Source organism: Alosa alosa, chromosome 2 (genome assembly GCF_017589495.1).
Source record: "Alosa alosa isolate M-15738 ecotype Scorff River chromosome 2, AALO_Geno_1.1, whole genome shotgun sequence".
Lineage (NCBI taxonomy): Eukaryota > Metazoa > Chordata > Actinopteri > Clupeiformes > Clupeidae > Alosa > Alosa alosa.
In genome coordinates, this window is record NC_063190.1 from 632,762 (window position 1) to 651,565 (window position 18,804).

An 18,804-nucleotide genomic window follows, 5' to 3' on the forward strand; every position below is an offset into this window, starting at 1 on the left:
CTCTAGCGTGCGCTCACAGGCTGACGAGTTTCATCACCTGCTCGCAGAGTTTCCTGTGCTCACGCGGCCCACCTTTTCGTCATCTGCCGCCAAGCATGGAGTAGAGCACCACATCGCCACCACTGGCCCACCTGTCTACGCCCGCGCGAGGTGATTGGACCCAGCAAAGCTCGCCATTGCCAGGGCTGAATTCGATGGCATGGAACGCCTCGGCATCATCCGCCGCTCCAGCAGCCCATGGGCTTCACCCCTCCACATGGTTCCCAAGCCCGCGGGTGGGTGGCGACCTTGCAGCGATTACCGCCGTCTCAACGACGCTACAACGCCAGGCTACACCTGGCGTGGATACCACCAAGTCCCCGTCCACCCGCAGGATGTCCCCAAAACGGCGGTGATCACCCCTTTTTGCCTGTTCAAGTTCCTGAGGATGCCATTCCGCACAGTCGTTCCAGCGCCTCATGGACTCTGCGCTGCATGACCTGCCTTTCCTGTTTGTGTACATGGACGACATCCTAGTGGCCAGTGCCTCCAAAGCCAAACACCTATCCCACCTGCGGATCCTTTTCGAGCGTCAATCCAGCTAAGTGCCAGTTTGGATTGACCACCATAGACTTCCTGGGACATCGAGTCACCAAGGACGGGGCCGTGCCACTCCCGTCTAAGGTTGATGCGGCCTTGAATTTCCCTCGGCCGGTCACAGTAAGGTCTTTGCAGGAGTTCCTGGGAATGGTGAACTTCTACCACCGCTTCATTCCCACTGCTACTCTCATGCGCCCCCTGCACGGGGCCTTGAAGGGGAAAGCAGCCAAACACCTGGTGGATTGGTCCTTGGAGAGAGACACAGCATTCACAGACGCTAAGTCTGCTTTGGCCAACGCAACGATGCTGGCACACCCATCTCCTGATGCGCCAATTGCCATCACCACAGACGCTTCGGACTTTGCAACCGCTCGCTTTCTTTAGCCGCCAGCTACGCCCCAGTGAACGTAAGTACAGCACCTTTGACCGTGAGTTGCTTGCCCAAGCTTGCTTGCTTCCGTTCGCTGCTGGAGGGCCGACAGTTTACAGCTTTCGTCGATCACAAGCCCCTAACGTTTGCCATGGCTAAGGTGCCTGAGCCATGGTCTGCCCGCCAACAGCAACATCTCTCTTACATCTCAGAGTTTACGTAAGGGATAATGTATTGTCCGCCGGTAATTATCGGGCGAACAGAACCCCGACGTGCAGCGGAATTATTTTATTGGAATTTTGTGGCAATTATTGGCCGGTGAGAAAAATAGTTCCCCAGGCAAAATAGAACTCTGTAAAGTTTGAATTGTTGCTTAGCAACTCATTAGGAGTGTTGCGTAGATCGGAAACTATCCGAAACTAGGCTGTTTATTTTAGAATGACGGGCCTAGCTTTTGCCCATATTTATTTGCACGGTCACGGTTATGTTGCTAGGTTACGGGGACGCTGGCGATACATGCCGCTCCGTCTGGCATCATGTTTTTGTTTGTTTTTATGTAATGTTCGTAATTTTATGTAATGTTCTGTTATTTTTTTTGTATTTATTTGTCAAGTTAAATGTTTTCACCTTTTATTTACGTTATTTTCGATAGTTTTGTGTTATTCTTGGTCCTTTTTTCTGGCTGATAACTAACGGTAACATTAGTTTCTATTCGACTGGGCTGATGAGCTTGCCTAGAAGCTAGCCGTCCCTCTTCCATCTGACGCTGCACATCCTCTGTCTGGACGGAGAGATTGCTCAGGGCAATGGGCCTCTGCGAGAGATCTGCAGCAGCCACGACCACCGAGCTGCGGCTGACCTGCGAGCTGCCATAACGTTAACGTATAGCCTCTGACGCTGGGTGCCTGCAGTCTGGATTGAGTGCTGATGTGGGGAGCTCTGATGGCGACGTCGGGAGCCATGAAGCAACAAACGTCTTGCTAAAGCCACCGAGCTGCTGATCAGCAGGAAGATTGCCCATCATGACTTCAGACTGTTGTTCTTCCGGTGCTCTGCTCTCCAGACTGCCAGTAGTGCTAAATTCTCTGAGTTGGTCAGTGAAAGAACTTTGTTGGTCTTGCATTGGCAGTTTCACGCGGGTCATCATTGCCCTTGGACTTTTTCAGCCAGTTGGAAATTGGACTAATTTTAACATGATTATTATTATTTTATTTATTTATTTTCAATTTGCTGTGTTGTCTGTCTTGTATGTCTTATTGTCACGGGAACGCTGGCGACTACGCCGCTCCGTCCGGCATCTTTTGTGTTTGTTATTTTTTAAAATGTTTTTGTCATGTGGTGTCAACGCTGGCGACTACGCCGCTCTGTCTGGCATTTTTTGTCTTATTGTCTTTTGTTTTTTTTGTCAATGTCTTGTATGTGGAGCGCTTTGGGTGGCACTTTGTGCATGTTAAATGCCCTATACTAAATAAAACTGACTTGACTTGGCTTGACATTCCCATTTATCGTGCAGTTCGAGAGGATGACTCGTCTCTGGGGAAATGTAGGTTGACATCCCCATCCATTTCTGGTCTTGCCGTAGGGGCTTTGTCGGACACACCTGAAACAACATAATTCGCAATGTTAGCCTATCCAAAAGGCTATAAAATGTTAGGCAAATGTTAGAACTTATGTTTGTTTGGACTTTATGGGGCAGCTCACCTGACAGGATATTGCTCCATTTCTCCCTGTCTGTGGTGGTAGGAGCCCAGTAGCTTTTCAGGCTACTCTCGCACCTATGCCCGGTGACGGTCATAATCTCTCTCGTTTCTAGTCCAGCTGTTGACAGCAGCTGCACTGCTGTGCTCCTCAGGCTGTGATTGGTGTAGCGCCGTGAATGTCCAGCTGCATGGCTGATGTTGGCCATCATAAGCCCCAGGGCATTGTGACCCATTGCCTCTCTGGAATACCAGATTTCTTGCTGGTTCAAGATTGACTGATCCTTTCTTAGATTCTTTATATGCTTTAAAATAGAATTCTTTCTTTATATGCTTTAAAACTGGCCACTGGGCAGTTAGGGTTGCCCGGCTCAGAAAATATACACCCACGGTAGTTTTGCTGTTGCGGGTCTCTTGGGTCTTTATGATTTTTTGTTTCTGCGTTGTGGGACAGTGTGATGTACTCTTTCCCATTCTCATCCTTTTTAAGTTCAAAAGATTGCATGGTCAGGTATCTATTACCTTCCCTGCCTCGCCGTGCAAGATGTAACTGGACATCAAACCAAACCTTCCGGACCAATCCTAAGGCTGTATTTGTAGAGAGGGCCGACGATTCATTAAGCCGCTTCATGTCAGCACAGGAGATGGGAGGATGATGCTGGCTGGTGTCTTGTCCTCCCTTGCGGAGACCTTTGATGACCGGTTTAAACACGTTATTGCTGGACTTAAATGCCGGGTTGTTCAGGATGTTAAATTTGCCATAGTAACGGCTTATTCCGCAACGGAGGGCAACATAACTCCGACGGAATATGGCTGACCCGTGGAGTTCTGAACAGATGGATAAAATGATCTTAAAACATTATTTAAATTTTCTGCTTCATATTCTTCTATATATTCAGACATCTCCTTCTCCACTAACCAGTCCTTGAGCACTTTAATCGCCCATGCTGTGCTCCTCTTGGTTTGCAGTTCGTGTCTGTCCTCCTCTAGCAGCTATTTTGTTTACCTCTTCGTCCTTCAAAACTTTATGCCTCTTTGTCTTCAGCAGATGTTTCCCTTTTTCTTTCTTCTGTTTTCTCATTCAAAAACTGGGCTGGCCACTAGCGCTCAAAAGTTTCGTACTCACCGTAAATGTTAAAATTAATGAGAAAGTCGCCCATTTTTCCACCAGGTGTCGCTACGTTACGGCTCTGAATTTCCGATAAGCGATCAACGGACTTATTGCGGAGTGATATGAAAGACATTAATCAGAAGCACAAAACCAGTTGCCATTGACAGCGGTGATTATATACTTTGCCGGTGATTTATATAGATTTAACATAGGCCCGAACGTTGGGAAGGCCCATTCATGTGAATGGAACTTTTTGCAGCAAGAGCCGTGTAATAACACGGACATACAACATGTTGCAGGTAAAACCAACCTCGTCGCGAACTGTCTCTCTCGCGCCATCGTGGGGGCCGCCCAACTGGGGCTTGACTACACCCACATGGCCGCCGATCAGTCCACCGACCCGGAGGTAAAGTCACTCAGGACTGCTGCTACTGGACTGCAATTAGATTGCTTTTGGTGACGGCGGTCCCATGCTGCTTTGCAATGTTTCCACCGGACAGCCACGGCCCATCGTTCCCACTGCATGGAAACGCCAGGTTTTTGAGGCTGTGCACGGTCTCTCTCAACCGGGTAGGAAACCATCTCAAAGGTTGGTGGCAGCCAAGTTTGTCTGGCATGGGCTAAAGAAAGATGTGCGGGACTGGGCAGACTCTTGTGTGGAGTGTCAGCGCTCCAAAATTCATCGCCACACCACAGCACCCCTGGCGCATTTCCCTGTGCCGGAACGGAGATTTGACCATGTCAACGTGGACCTGGTGGGCCCCCTTCCCTCTTCTCTGGGTTTTACTTACCTCCTCACCTCTTCCAATCCTCATCAGCAGAGCTTGTGTATGGCCAGCCACTGCGGATTCCAGGGGATTTCGTTGCCGAGACCACAGCTCCCTGGTCCGCTGCCAATCAGCGAACTCTGCTCCATGATAAGGCTAGACTTTTTGCGCCTGTACCCACTTTACGCCACGGCCTCCCGCAATCCTACACTCCCTCACGTCTGCGGAATATGTTTTCATCCGTCACGAAACACACCGGGGACGCTGCAGCCTCCCTATGACGGCCCGTTCCGCATTTTAGAGACGGGAGAAAAGCATTTTGCGATAGACATGGTGGTAAGGCGGAGCACATTTCTGTGGACCACCTCAAGCCGGCTCATCTGGATTTGGACAGACCTGTGAGGCTCGCCCAGCCTCCACTACGGGGGCGCCTTCATGTCCGGCCCAAGTCCCAACCCCACCTCCCTCCCTCCAATCACAAGGCCTCTGGAACACCACGTCTGGGTGCCTCAACCCACATTCCAGTGCAGAGGAGCTGAAGCGGGCGGATCATTCGCCCACCTCCTCGTTGACCTTTATTGTTTCTCTGTTGTGGTGAATTCTGGGTGGATACTATGGACATAATAACCATACTGTATTATATCGTTCTGTGCTTACTGCATTATCTCGTTCTGCTTTAGGGACGCTGTCTTTTTAAGAACACACTGCTGGTTTAGTGCACTAGCCTACTGTTTTACTGCTACACTGTTTACTGCATAGCATGTAAACAGTGTAGCAGTAAAACAGTAGGCTAGTGCAGTGTTTTTCAACCTTTTTTGTGCCACGGCACACTTTTGACACTTAAAATGTCCCACGGCACACTAACTAAGAAAAAATAAACATACCATAGCCTAAAACTTCAAATAATACACAGATATGGCCTTATTATGGCTTCTATGCAAGACCTGCTCAATAAAACAAGCGCCCTCTGTTTCATTTGTAGGTGACTATATCTAATTTAATTGTTGTTATGAACTGGATATGTGATGATTCTGTGAATACTGGATATGGGGCCCCCGTTGTACAATGCCTGCATACCACAATCATACAAATCAATGAGAGTATGTGGTTATAAATTCTTTGATGCAACAGTTGCTTTTCTGGACCAGTGAGTGACATTTGGGTAATTTTCTGCGGCACACCTGATGATCTCTCACGGCACACTAGTGTGCCCCGGCACAGTGGTTGAAAAACACTGGGCTAGTGGACAGTCAGTACACAAACATGGAGAAGGTGGAGGCAGACAGACTATGCAGAGAAGTCTATCTCTCCTATTCCCTTTAGTGAGGCATTGAACAGTTCAATGGCCCTGGGGACAAATGACTCAGTCTGTCAATTGTGCATGCACAGTGAGCGAAGTCTCCAGCTGATCCAGCTCTTCTGCTTTGTAATAGTGCTGTGGAGTGGATGACATTCATTGTCCAAGATGTTGATCAGTTTGTTCAGGGTCTTCTATCTGATATTAGATATTAATGAATGAAGTAATACATAAATCATGAATTAATTCATGCAATAAGGGGTCCAGATGCACCGGGATATCAAGTTTGTATTTGTAGCTTATTATTATTATTATTTGCTGCACACTGCCCCCCCCCCCCCACACACTACACAGTCACTGCTACACTCCCCTCCCGCCCACACACACATCTTCATCACTGCATCACCCCAATACACAGCACATTGTCTCATGAGGAAGCTTCTCCAACACACATATTGCACACTGCCCTCTCCCCACATATACAGCACACTATCACATCTCCCCTGTCATCCCCCCAACACACACACCAAGACCCCTGGCAGTTGGGTTAGCCCCTTGAGCCGTGGATCTGCCCAAGGTTTCTTCCTTGGTAAGGGAGTTTTTCCTTGCCCCTGTTGCTCTTGGGTGCTCCTTGTTGGTGGTGGTGGTGCCCCCCCCAATTCCAATCCTCCCTCACCTTTCTTATGCAGCCCTTGCCACTTAATCTACTAAACCCCTCTTCTACTGCACTTTTTACCCCCCCCCCCCCACTTTGCACAAATAGGCTGACACCAGACATAATTTCACTGCATTTCTTACTTCCAGTAACTATATGCATGTGACAATAAACTTCCTTGTATCCTTGTATCCTTGTAGCTTACACCCAGCATGCATAACGTCAAGTCAGGTCTGCGCAGCGCTGCATCAACTCAAATGAGTTGCATGGTATTGAAACTCAGGGTGGTTAACTTACTTTCTTTTTTGAAAAGCACAGGCCTTTTTAATAGGATATAAACCTTATTTTGTTTGTTTGTTTGTTTTATAAAGCAGTACAGAATAGTCACTCCTGTTCCTCACCCCAGTCCAGTGGTGGCGGTAATGCACAAGAAATAGTTGCCAACCGTCAATAAAAAAAAAAGAAGAAGAAGAAGGCGTTGCATGGGGTCAAATCACATTCTCTGGTCAAATTCAATAATGTAATCAATATAACTGCTACAATTACAATATTTGCAGATGCATTTACATAGACTTTATAGAAGTTGCAGCACGATGTTTACATTTCGTGAAAAACGTTGAAATACTTCTACTACTGGATCGTTCCAGAGACTGCCTACCTTTATTTTGACGCTTTTTTGCCGCCATATTGCCTATTGTCGCTTACTCCACGGAACCATAGAATGACGGAACTAAAAAGAACTGCTACGCTAGAAAACAGGAAGCGATATATAATTGGGTTTTAACCCATATTGGCATATACATACATTTAGCAGGGATTGCTAGTCTTTAACATTTGTAGGTTGGCCAACCTTCGAACCATTTTTAGACAGTTTATTTGCGGGGTTTAATAAGGGTTTACACAATGGCTGCAGCAGCCCAGCTGTTTGAGGTAAGTGAAGCTACCGTCACCAAACATTAGATATAACGCAGGTGATCTTGTTCGGTGTAATGATAATATGTTGTAAAGAGCACTGTTGTCGCTCAATATTACGTGACGTTAGTGCAATGTAGTGCCATTATTAGGTTAGCATCTAGCCTTCGTTGGCTAACGAGCTGGTGGTCAAACCAGTCAAACTTCGGCAGTTTTAACAGGGTACATTTTTTTTTACCATGGTCTCAATTATGATTTAATTCCGTGCAGTCGTTTTTACATATTCAATTGATCTCCTTTACGACAACGTTAGCAGACTGTCATATTTGGAAAGTGTGACTAATGGTTTTGATGGCATCAGTGATTACATTTGTTTTTTTAGTAGGCTAAAGCATAACAACCTCCCCGCCCCGAAATGAACATTGCGCCTAACCTTTTTAGTCAATGGACCAGATGAGATGTCGGTACCACTCAAGGTGGCAAAGGTTGCTTATAATTTTTGAAAATATATATGTTTGTAGTTTGCATTTTTGTATGATAACCCTTCTGGAGTCACAGATAAATTAATGTTATCAGCTGTTAAAGTTACCCTCCCCCATTGAAAAAACACATTTTGGACGCAGGTGTCTATCTTGCTATTAGCCTTTGTTAAAGACCTATTTGCATCTGATTACAGTGCATGAAAATTGCATCTGATTACAGTGCACTGTACTGTTCTTCCTAGGCAGTGTTGGGCAAGTTACTTTAAAATCGTAATGTACTATGCATTACTTATTACTGTCATTTCAAAGTAATTTGTTACATTATAATATTACTGTCTCTGAATTGTAAGGCATTACACTACTATTGCATTACTTTTAAGTTACTTTCACCAAAATATCTAGAAATATGGATTTGCCATTCTAAATGCAGTTTATTACGCTCAATGCAGCTTACTCTTCCAATGGAGGGAGATGTGGTAGCATAATGACTGAGCTAGGCTTAAGGCAACAGTAGAATGCAATAGGCGCAGTGCTCATAATGCATTACAAGGAACAATCATAGTCAGAATTTTGTTAAAAACCGACAAAAGGTCATAGTCTGGTAAATTGTGATAGAAATACTGTAACTTTAAGGCCTAGGCCTACTCATTAAAATCAATAGAGAGCCTACTATATTGTAAATCAAAGCTTAAAGGAACCGTATGTAAGATTGTGGCCAAAACGGGTACTACAATCACTTTCAAATTACTGTAGAGCGGTGTATCCCCTTCCCCTCCCCTCTGACTGGCAGAGTTGGCAACCGGATGACGAAACACTACTGACTTTGTGATTAGTAGATAGGTGGAGGGTGGCGCATTAGGCCAAAACACAACATGACAACATCAACATCAGTTGAGGGCTGCAACTTCACTTTTTAAATGACAATATCCTGGCCAGACTACTGTTGTCAGTGATATAAGTATTTGAAATGAACATTTCTTAATGTCTAGTGACATATCAGGGCAATTTTATGATTAATTAAAATACATTTTTTACATACGGTTCCTTTAATAAAGACATGTCAAGATGGTGGCCTGCTGGCCATTTCGGTGCCCTAAGTGAGTGGCTTTGAGTGAGTGACATTTAAATGATAACTCAAACACCTAAAGTAAAATAAAAGGCCTATTATTTACAGATCATTACTGTGTATTTTTAAACATTAATTTCTGAAGAAATGCTGTTTTACTTATAAATGGTGCACTGTCACTTTAAGAGCATTGATCTTTACGTTGTCATAATGCCCTTTTGCCAGCTCTTGTTTACAAGCCTTATTTGTTTGAGTTACATTGATAGCACAATATTAACAATAATATGCACAACCTTCATTGCTTTGGAAATGGAAGTATGCAACGACATGTTGCTTCACATTTCGTTTTGCGAATACAAGTAAATTATGAGCCTGGTATCCACCTAGCTATCTGAATGGAATGAGTTTCAGTCGACTCAGCATATCATGTGCTTCATGTAGCCTACACGTAAATGCTTGGAAAACGAATGATTGAAGACCCACCAATTCTAGTACTACGTGGTGATTGAGAGAACCCAAAAGGTATCAAACTTGCATGTAACATCGTGTTAGTGCATTTTGACATTGTAAACGTTATTGATGAAGAGTGAAACGCAGTTTGCAGTAAAGCATTCATTGGTTACATTTGGGTGCCCCCTCTGTCCTTTGGTGCCCAACGCAAAGTGCGTGATGCGCGTGGTGAGAGCGCTGGCACTGCCAGGCTACACAATCTTTTTCTGCATTTCTATCCCTTTATTCTCTTCAATTCAAGTTCACAGCACAAAGCTGACATGCACAACAGCATAGTTTGTATTTTATCAAGAATCAAAAAGATTAGCGTGGCACTACTTTAGATGTTTCATTAATTTACTTGTGCTATTTCGCGAGCTGAGAGATCTTTCAGTTTCGCACACAAAGTGACTATTATGTTCTTCATAGCCTTGTCTCTGACAAGCTGAAAATAATGAGCGTAGGCTTATGTCCATCCCGCAAATAGAGTCCACCTGCGAGTCTGCTGCAGCCACAGTCATATTCAACCAGTATCAGGAGATAACGTTCTACTATTTTGCGCGGATTTTTTCTCCTCTGTTGTTCTCGCGTGGTGTTTGCGAATATGTATCAAAACAAAACAAGCGCTTAATTTTGGGTTAAACTGCATTGTAACGCGCGTTACTGAAGTTTGTACCGAGTAAATATTACCCAATTTGTTTTTGTAATGCCTTACATTACCGCGTTACTGCAAACAGCAATATATTACAGTAATTACATTACTTTTGTAACGCATTACTCCCAACACTGTTCCTAGGCAACAACAACTTTTACTTCTTATTATTATTCCGCTTACCACTTTTTCCATACGCAATTTCTCTTGAACAGTTTAACTTCGTTCAAACTTTGTAACGTAGGTCTTCAAATGGAGCAGGTTGCTATGTCTTTTGCTATGTATACTTTTTAAACTATAAACTAAAAAAGAAAAACTTTTTCAAAATCCCAATAGACTTAACATTGCCGATTGTGACATCATAATACGGCCATTAAGCAATTAGAATCCTATGCCAGGTGTTCAGGCCACCTGCAGCCTCAGGCTTTAAGCATGCAATCTGGGTCAATTAAGACTACACATCCTATTCAACTGTTTCCTCTGCCCAAAACTGTTTCAAAATAAAAGTCCTCACTACAATAATCCACTGTTAAACAATTTAACCCATTAAACTACTGAACTTTTTACATTCAAACTTTTAAACTGTCTACTTTTAAACTATCTATCTATTAAACTAGCTGTCTATCAACAACTTTTAACTTGTCATCAACTATGACTCCTACCCACTGTAGCTAGTTAACATTGTTAGCTTAGTAAGTATATTAGCATAGTTAGCATTTTAGCAAAACTGCTAGAAAACTTTAGCGAAGTTAGCTAAGTAGCATGGTTACATTAGTTAGCATAGTTAGCATTTTTAATAAAACTGCTAGAAAATATTAGCTAAGTTATCTAAGTAGCATGGTTAGCATGTTAGCATAGTTAGCAAAACTACTAGAAAACATTAGCTAAGTTAGCTAAGTAGCATGGTTAACATTGTTACCATAGTTAAAATTGTTAGCATAACTGCTAGCAAACATTAGAGCCATTTCAACTTTGTCATCAAATATCTACCTATACACAGCCATTAAACTATTTGAATATCAACATTCATTAAACTTTCAGTCTGTCAACAACTTTTAAACTATTTACATTCAACTTTTAAACAGTCTACTTTTAAACTACCATTAAACCATTAAACCATCTATCTATTAAACTAGCTGTCTATCAACAACTTTTAAACTATCAACTTTTATTAAGCTATGCAACCACCATGTCTATCCTAGCATCACCGTAGTAACCATCTCTGTATTATCTATTTTAACTATACATGATATTTTACATCACAACTTTTGCATTTTCATGCACTGGTAATTCCTTGGAATTGTATTTCTAGTTTTATTTGGGATCATTTTAAAGAGGAAAATCTGAGCTTTCATTCAAGTCCCTGGCCCTGACCCTGGAGCTCTTCAAACTTTTAATCACACACATTTTCCTGCCAGTTCCACCTAAATCATCTTTTTTTCTTAATCCTGTGGCATCAGGGAGAATCAGAGATACAAAATACAAACACTGCAATACTGGCATGACTCTAAGGATTTATATCAGGCATGGTGTTTTTTTCGAAGAAAGGTCGTTTTGCCAACCTCTGAGGTTTCCTTTACTATTGGACTTTAATTTATACTCCGCCATCTTCTGGGCTTTGTGATTTTGTATTTTATTTTGCTATTGCTGGTCCTGTAGGTTACTGTCTGACCACTTCTATTTGATCTGAGTTTCAGACACTTACAAATGTATGCTTGTTTGTGTGAGGCCAAAACAAGTGCTAGAGCATAATTTCTTGTCCATGAAGGAGTTGAGACCAGACCAGGGTCAAACCGGAAAACCAAATCTGATCGGGTCAATGAGGGGCTATCAGAATCACTTCGTGCCCTCCTCTCTTCACTCTCTCCAATATCACTGGGATCAATGCCTTCGGGGTGAAGGCATACAGCCAGGCCTTCGGCCATTCATGTGCCAGAGCATCCACTACCAGCAGACCATCGCTCTCGGTCAGGGAAAATCACTTCACACAGTGTATCGTCTCGCACAAGGCAAAGATATCAACATGAGCTTTCCCGAAGCGCTGCCACACCACCTCCACCACCTGTGGGTGAAAACTCCCAATGTAATGGGGTAGCCTGGTCCTACCAAACTCTCATACATATTTCATAATGTACAGAGAGTCTGGCCACTTTCCATTGCCAAGCGTTAACTTCCTTGAATGCGGGTGTTGAAGTTTAATACTATTGGATTTGCCCAGAGCCACTTTGGATCTGCCATAACCAATAACGTATGTCATGCTCAAACTAGCGCACAACCTCAACGTCATCGTTTTCAGCTACTCCCTCTGTTTGCTGATTGGACCTGCAAAATTCTGGCCGGAGAAACCCCGTGAGTATACTGCAGACCCAGACGACTTACTGAAGGGAAATGAAAATTGACGTAGGAGGGCAAAGTACGGAGGAGGGCGGAGCCAGGCTAGTGATTTGGGGCTCCTCGTGAGCATATGATCTGCCGCCCTGTTCTGTTCTCCCGGAACATGAACATGAAGTGTTTGAGAAATACATGCTTCAGAGCTTTGGACATTATAAAAGTATTGGCAAAAACAGTGGGGGGCTGAACACATTGTGCTAATGCTATAGAATGCTTGTATTGTTTATGGATCAGCAAGGAAATCATACATACAGATGTTGAATACTTCATCACCAAGGTCTAAGGCTGGTTCTGGGGGCTTTCAAGGCTTCCCCAGTACAGAGTCTTTATGTGGAGGCAAGTGAACCCTCACTTCAAAATCGGCGCTTGAAGCTGTCTCTTCAATATGCAGTCAAGCTTAAAGCATACAAAGATAATCCTTTTGGAATCCGAATAAGACCCTACCTTGAGGATCTGAACATCAACATGGACAGTGTAACGCAGACTAATTTTTGCTCTATTCCCCCTTGGAATTTGAGACAACCTGAAATTGTTAAGGATTTAAGTCACAGGAAGAAATCAAGAACCCACACCAGGGCTCTACAGTGCGCACATTTCACTCGCACATGCGAGTAAAAATAATGGCTACGAGTGCAAAAAAATATTTAGGCGCACTGGTGCGAATGACTTGTAACAAAGTCAATGTTTGTCTACAAAATACACTGCAACATCGCGAAACATTACTGGGTAAGAACCATAAAATCAAGTCGCCAATGCAGCATAAAAACTACACCTCCCATCAACGTTAGCAGTTTCGCGTTGTGACTTGCTAGTTGCTTCTATCATATTCAAGGGTGCGCGCAGAAAAAAAACGGAAAGTTAGACTAGCTGGCCAAAATGCAAAGTAGAACTAACTTCTTCAATCCACCGAATTCATCGGATAGATGAGGAACAGGATGAGATTCTGAGAATGCAGTGAGAGGAAAAGGTAACATGCCTTTTAGCCCAGTTGACGTATTGGCTGCAATATGCAAAATATAGCTGTAGCGAACAGGCACAAAAGTAGCCTCCTGTAATACTCCAGTTTCCTTCAAAGGTAGAATGCTACAGACAACTCCAGGCTTCCATGCATGCTTGTTTGTTTTACACCGAATACAATCTGAAGTGCAAAACGAAAGTATGCATACCATTTGTCTACTGCCCCCATATAAATATCATTGATTAAACTATGTTGGGTTTTGAGGAAGAGAAAATTCACCGTTTTAGAAATTCACCGTTTTAGTAATTCACCGTTTTAGTAGTATGGGCAGTATGCGGTCAGATAGGTCACCATGGGCATATTTGGATTAGCTACAGGTGGATTCACAAATCAATAAATTGGCCTAGGGACCTACATTTGGCAGGATAGCCTACTTCATATACAGGCTAAATGCAAATATGGCAATGCATTATATTATTTTACAATAACAAAATGTAGAAAAATAGAACGGACTGAAAATAAAGTAGCCACTGATGTTTTTAAAAATCTTGTTTCCTCTAAATGTTGTCAGTCATTCTTAATCTTCGCAATTGGTGCACTTGCATGTTAGCTGCAGTATAAAGTTACATTATGTGTAAGTTACAGAACTGACTGTGCCCCCAGATTTTTGTCTGTGCCCCTAATTTTTTTAACTTGGGTGCTCCTGGAATTTTTTTTAGTATAGAGCCCTGCACCCAAATAGTACCAGCAGCAGTATGTGGACATGCCATGTCACTTCCTCTCCCACATTCCGATTTATACTGATGGTTCCAGAGTGGATAACTGTGTGTCATCAGCAATGGTAGTTGGACAGAATCAGTGTGGACTACGAATACCAGGAATATGTTCTATTTTTACGGCTGAGCCTCGTGCCTTATATTTGGCACTTGAATATATAGATCAGACTAAACAACAAAAGTCTTTCATTTTTACAGACTCTAGATCATGTCTCCAGGCATTGGAATCCTTAAAAATTGACCATCCTATTATTGTCAACATCCTTGATAAACTAGAACGTCTAAAGAACCAGAACTTGAGTTTAGTTTTTTTGCTGGGTCCCAGGCCATGTTGGTCTGAGGGAAAATGAGAAAGCAGACAGTGCTGCTAAGCAAGCCCTCAACTAAAAAGTCACAGAATGTCAAATCCCTGCCTCAGACCTTAAACCTATATTGAGCTCTTACATCACAGATAAGTGGCAATCTGAATGCGACCAATGTACCAACAACAAGCTATATGAAATCCATCCTACTGTAAGGAAGGGACTATTTTTTCTTTTCAATCCAGACACGATCAAATAGTCTATACCAGATGTCGTATAGGACATTCAAGATTCACTTATAGCTTTCTATTGAGTGGTGAAGATCCTCCATTATGCCAATTTTGCAAAACGCCCCTGTCATTGAGACCTATTTTGATCTGTTTCCCTGCCTTGAAAACCAAAAGACAACAATTTTATCATCAAAATTCTATAGCTGATGTTTTTAGTAAGGTCCCACCTTTTTGAAGGTTTTAGAATATCTTATTAGCATAGATTTTAAGAAACATATTTAAGTTTTTATAACACAATGCTCTGGCCATTAAATAGCTTTAGTTGCGGAAATGGCCTTAAACAAACAAACCTCCTCCTGTCTGTTGATAACGGTTCACCAAACATTCTCATCATTCTGGACTTTTAAGCTTAACCCTTTAGCCACCAGGGTTTAAAAAAATAAATTGGATTTTTACATCAAAATTTCAAAAGGCCATGGCTTGCAAGTGGTTAAAGGATAAAGTCCTACTGTAAATGTGAATCACTGAGTATGAACAGAAGTTTATGAAGGGGGTAAATGTACTCCTCTAATTGGCATATTATGACGTCACTGGATGGTAACCACCGTGAATTATGCACATTTCAGTAAATACTAGATGTTGAACATATTTGAGCAGTTTTACTTTCTTTTTTTGTCATTTCACCCACATAACAATTGAACAGGAAAACAGTCACATGTAAACCAACAATAGTAAACTATTACTATAATCACAAACCCTATGCTACTATACAATAAAGTAGCCTGGTCAAATCAGTTCCTATCGCGGGTGACTTTGTAGTTCTATTTTTACAACTCCTGCTGTCTATACCACGTCCATTACAGACACTATCATCACTATTGCTACTGGCACCTCCAGCTATGTTGGGCAGAGGGTCGAAAATAAGCATGGTATGCTTAGTGGACACTGTCGCAAAGACGTACCTCCATTCACAGACGCACCATGACTTTCAGTCAATAGACGATCGATCATATTCTCCAAAAGGCAGATATTCTCCTTCAGAATCAGAATAGGTGAATAACAGATCCAAGACTTCATCACACGTGAATATTTTTTTTCAACATTTGGTGTATTTCTGCTTCAATTTGTGCAACTATGGCCCACACTGCTTTCGCGTTATGGAGGAAATGCACGTCTTCTTTGTGTGTTTCTCGCGTGCAAAGGTTGAGCTTGTATCGAAGCTCTGGGTGTCTGCCAACTAGTGGTCAAGAGTACAAATGAGATTTTACACTGTACTCGGGTCTATCGTCTGTTTTATTCGGTAATGACACTTGTCGCAATATTGTGACATGGGTGGTTAGAGGGTTAAGTTTGACACGGTCAACCATAATGTTCTCTTTGTCAGCTCTTGGTATCACAGACATAGCCCTCCATTCCACTGTCACTCTGGGTCCACACAAGTCTTCCACATCCCCTGTCACTTGTGTTGTCCCCCAGGGTTCTGTTCTTGGGCCCCTCCTATTCATTATATATATTCTGCCCATTGGCCAAGTCATCTGTGACATGGCCTTCAATTTCATAGCTATGCCGATGACTAGTGCTGGGCGGTATGCCCAAAAATGTATATCACGGTATTTTTCAGAATTCTTACGGTTTCACGGTATATGACGTATATTTCCCCCATGCATAATCAGATGTTCACAGCATTTTCTACAGGTTGAGAGAGGAATTGCTGCAGTACACTGACTAAGGATAGTCTATTTTACTGTCATGATGTAGAATAACTCCACACTAGTGGTAATGCAGTTTTGCATGGCCCCAGAAAATGATGCTGTTTACAAAGAGCCACTCATGATTCTAATGAAGAATCTAATCGGAATGCAAAGACAATTGCAGTCAAAATACTTTTTTGAAAATTATAAAATTTAAAATAAAACCTCTCTGCTAATATGCTTACTCTGTCAAATAGGCCTATCAGAAACATGCCTTATTGTTATGTGTGGTTTACATGACGTTATTGGTAGGCTAACGTTACCTTGATGTGGATGTCTTGTTAGCCTGCCACGAGCTTCGGTTCGGTTCGCTAGGCAAAACATTAACAAAAAAGTTTGTTTTGGTGCACTGATGACAGTCGGGATCATTTCTAACTAGCCAGCTAGTATTGCTCAGTGCATGTCTATAACATGCTTTACTTGCTACCTGGATAATTTCAACGAATATTCTTAAGGTGAGATGAATGATAAGAACATTAAACTTCACTGTGTTCGGTGGGTTGCTAACTAACGACATCACCTACTAGCCAACTACTAGCGGAGCTAGTAATCAAGGATGGTAAATCCCTTTCAATGCAGTATCCCGTTTTTCCTTAACTAAAGAAACAATTTAAGGTATCCTGTGCAACACCCTTAAATAAACCCCTTACCTAAGGAGAAATTAAGCCTTAAGGGTCATACTTCAGGGGAAAACCTTATGGTGTTTTGTGTTTACCCTCACTATGCCTCGCAGTGGCACCATGCGTGCGTGTAAAAAAGTCCCGTCTGAAACACTGTCGCACTGTGTAATCAAATACACCGGTATGCCGGTATATTTAAAAATTCATATCATGACGAAAATATACACCAGTATACCGCCCAGCACTACCGATGACCTCCAATTATGTCTCACTACATCCTTCCCCATTGACCCTCTTCCCAGTTCACTCAATGACTTCCTATCTACTTAAAGCTCTGGATACATGATGGCTTTCTAAAACTGAACACAGAGAAAACAGAGTCTTTTATTGTTACTCTAGGAACCATTTGATGCTGATGAGTACATTGAAAGACTGGCATGGAGGACACCAGGAGGGGGATCCAAAGGAGGAGCAGAGGCATTTGATCCCAAAAGGTAAAAGAAGACACCCACTTACTGGTGTCACTACTATGGTATGACTACCCAGGGTCGGCGTGCATCACACCTGGGCCCGGGACAACATTATTTCAGCATGCCCCCACTCCATGTATAAATTAGCTTGACAACAATACATTTCGATGGAGCCGTAAGGTGAAGCTGTCGGGCTTTGTCTATGTGCGGAGCTACTGGACTGCCATTGGCTTATCCGCTTTCGATGGGTGGCGCTTGCGATAGGTCAATTAGACCTACACACCACCACTGTAATGACATTAAAGACGATCAATATGAAATATTCAAATGACTAAATATTTTTAATTATGCAGATAATAAAATGAAGAGTTCAAATGCAAAATCCTCTAAACGCCACCTCCTGTAGCCCTGCTATAGTGTACAGGAGACTATCTATTATCTATCAGACCAAAAGAATTAGATTAGTTTCGATTCGATTAGAATTATGGCTTTAATCAAAGATGCAGTCAGCGATTGTACACGATTTCAAGCCCTTAACATTTTTTGTCACATCATCTCAGTTTAACAAAAACGAAACCCTGTGTGGGATTTCTCTGGGAATACTGAAGGGAGGGATGAGCTACCTCTTTGGTGTTTGTCGTTTGGTCTTTGGTTAAAATATAATGTACATTGTTTTGGATGAAAGCATCTGCTAATAACTTTAACTTTTGTGCCTGTGCTGAACATTTCCATTTTTGGAACCTGTTTCTTGTAAGGTAATATATACCATCAATTAGATATACATACCATTGTAATCAGAAGGATCAGTTCTATGAAATTATGTAAAATGCATATGGTAATGTTGATATAGTAATGAACAGTCTCTCTAAATGTATATCCAAAATTTGTCAAAGTTTCATTTCATTCACCTAAAAATGAATTTTCATCATGCCTGCCAAAGTCTTTCTGGCTGTAGCTACCAAACCTCGGTTAAGTGTCCTTCCACTGCTAAGACATATTCTACGCCACCTCATGTCCCCATGACATCATTTTTGAGGTGGTCCATCAAGTAATGCAGTTTCCTAAGACAATCTCGATTGTTTTCTGTAGCTGGATCTACTACATGCAGAGCATCCAAAGCCTTAAAACAATTATGCAACAATTTGGCCCATGATTCCTGCAGAGACTTGGTTCCTCAGTAGCAATGGACATTAGGGAGGGAAGTGAACCCCATGTAAATGATCAATCCC

The 18,804-nt window shown here is 42.5% G+C and overlaps 1 protein-coding gene across 2 annotated transcripts in view; it reads left to right on the forward strand.

The window, feature by feature from the left end:
- The first annotated feature begins 6,971 nt into the window (after nt 1-6,971).
- Nucleotides 6,972-18,804, forward strand: part of exoc5 (exocyst complex component 5) — a 73,173-nt gene continuing 61,340 nt past the window's right edge. The window contains exons 1-2 of one of the 2 annotated variants that reach the window (XM_048270882.1): nt 6,972-7,406; nt 17,505-17,599. In XM_048270882.1, coding sequence (XP_048126839.1) covers nt 7,380-7,406; nt 17,505-17,599 — 122 coding nt within the window. In that variant the 5' untranslated portion in view covers nt 6,972-7,379. The remainder of the gene's footprint in view (nt 7,407-17,504; nt 17,600-18,804) is intronic. The other variant, XM_048270879.1, reaches the window with a different exon arrangement.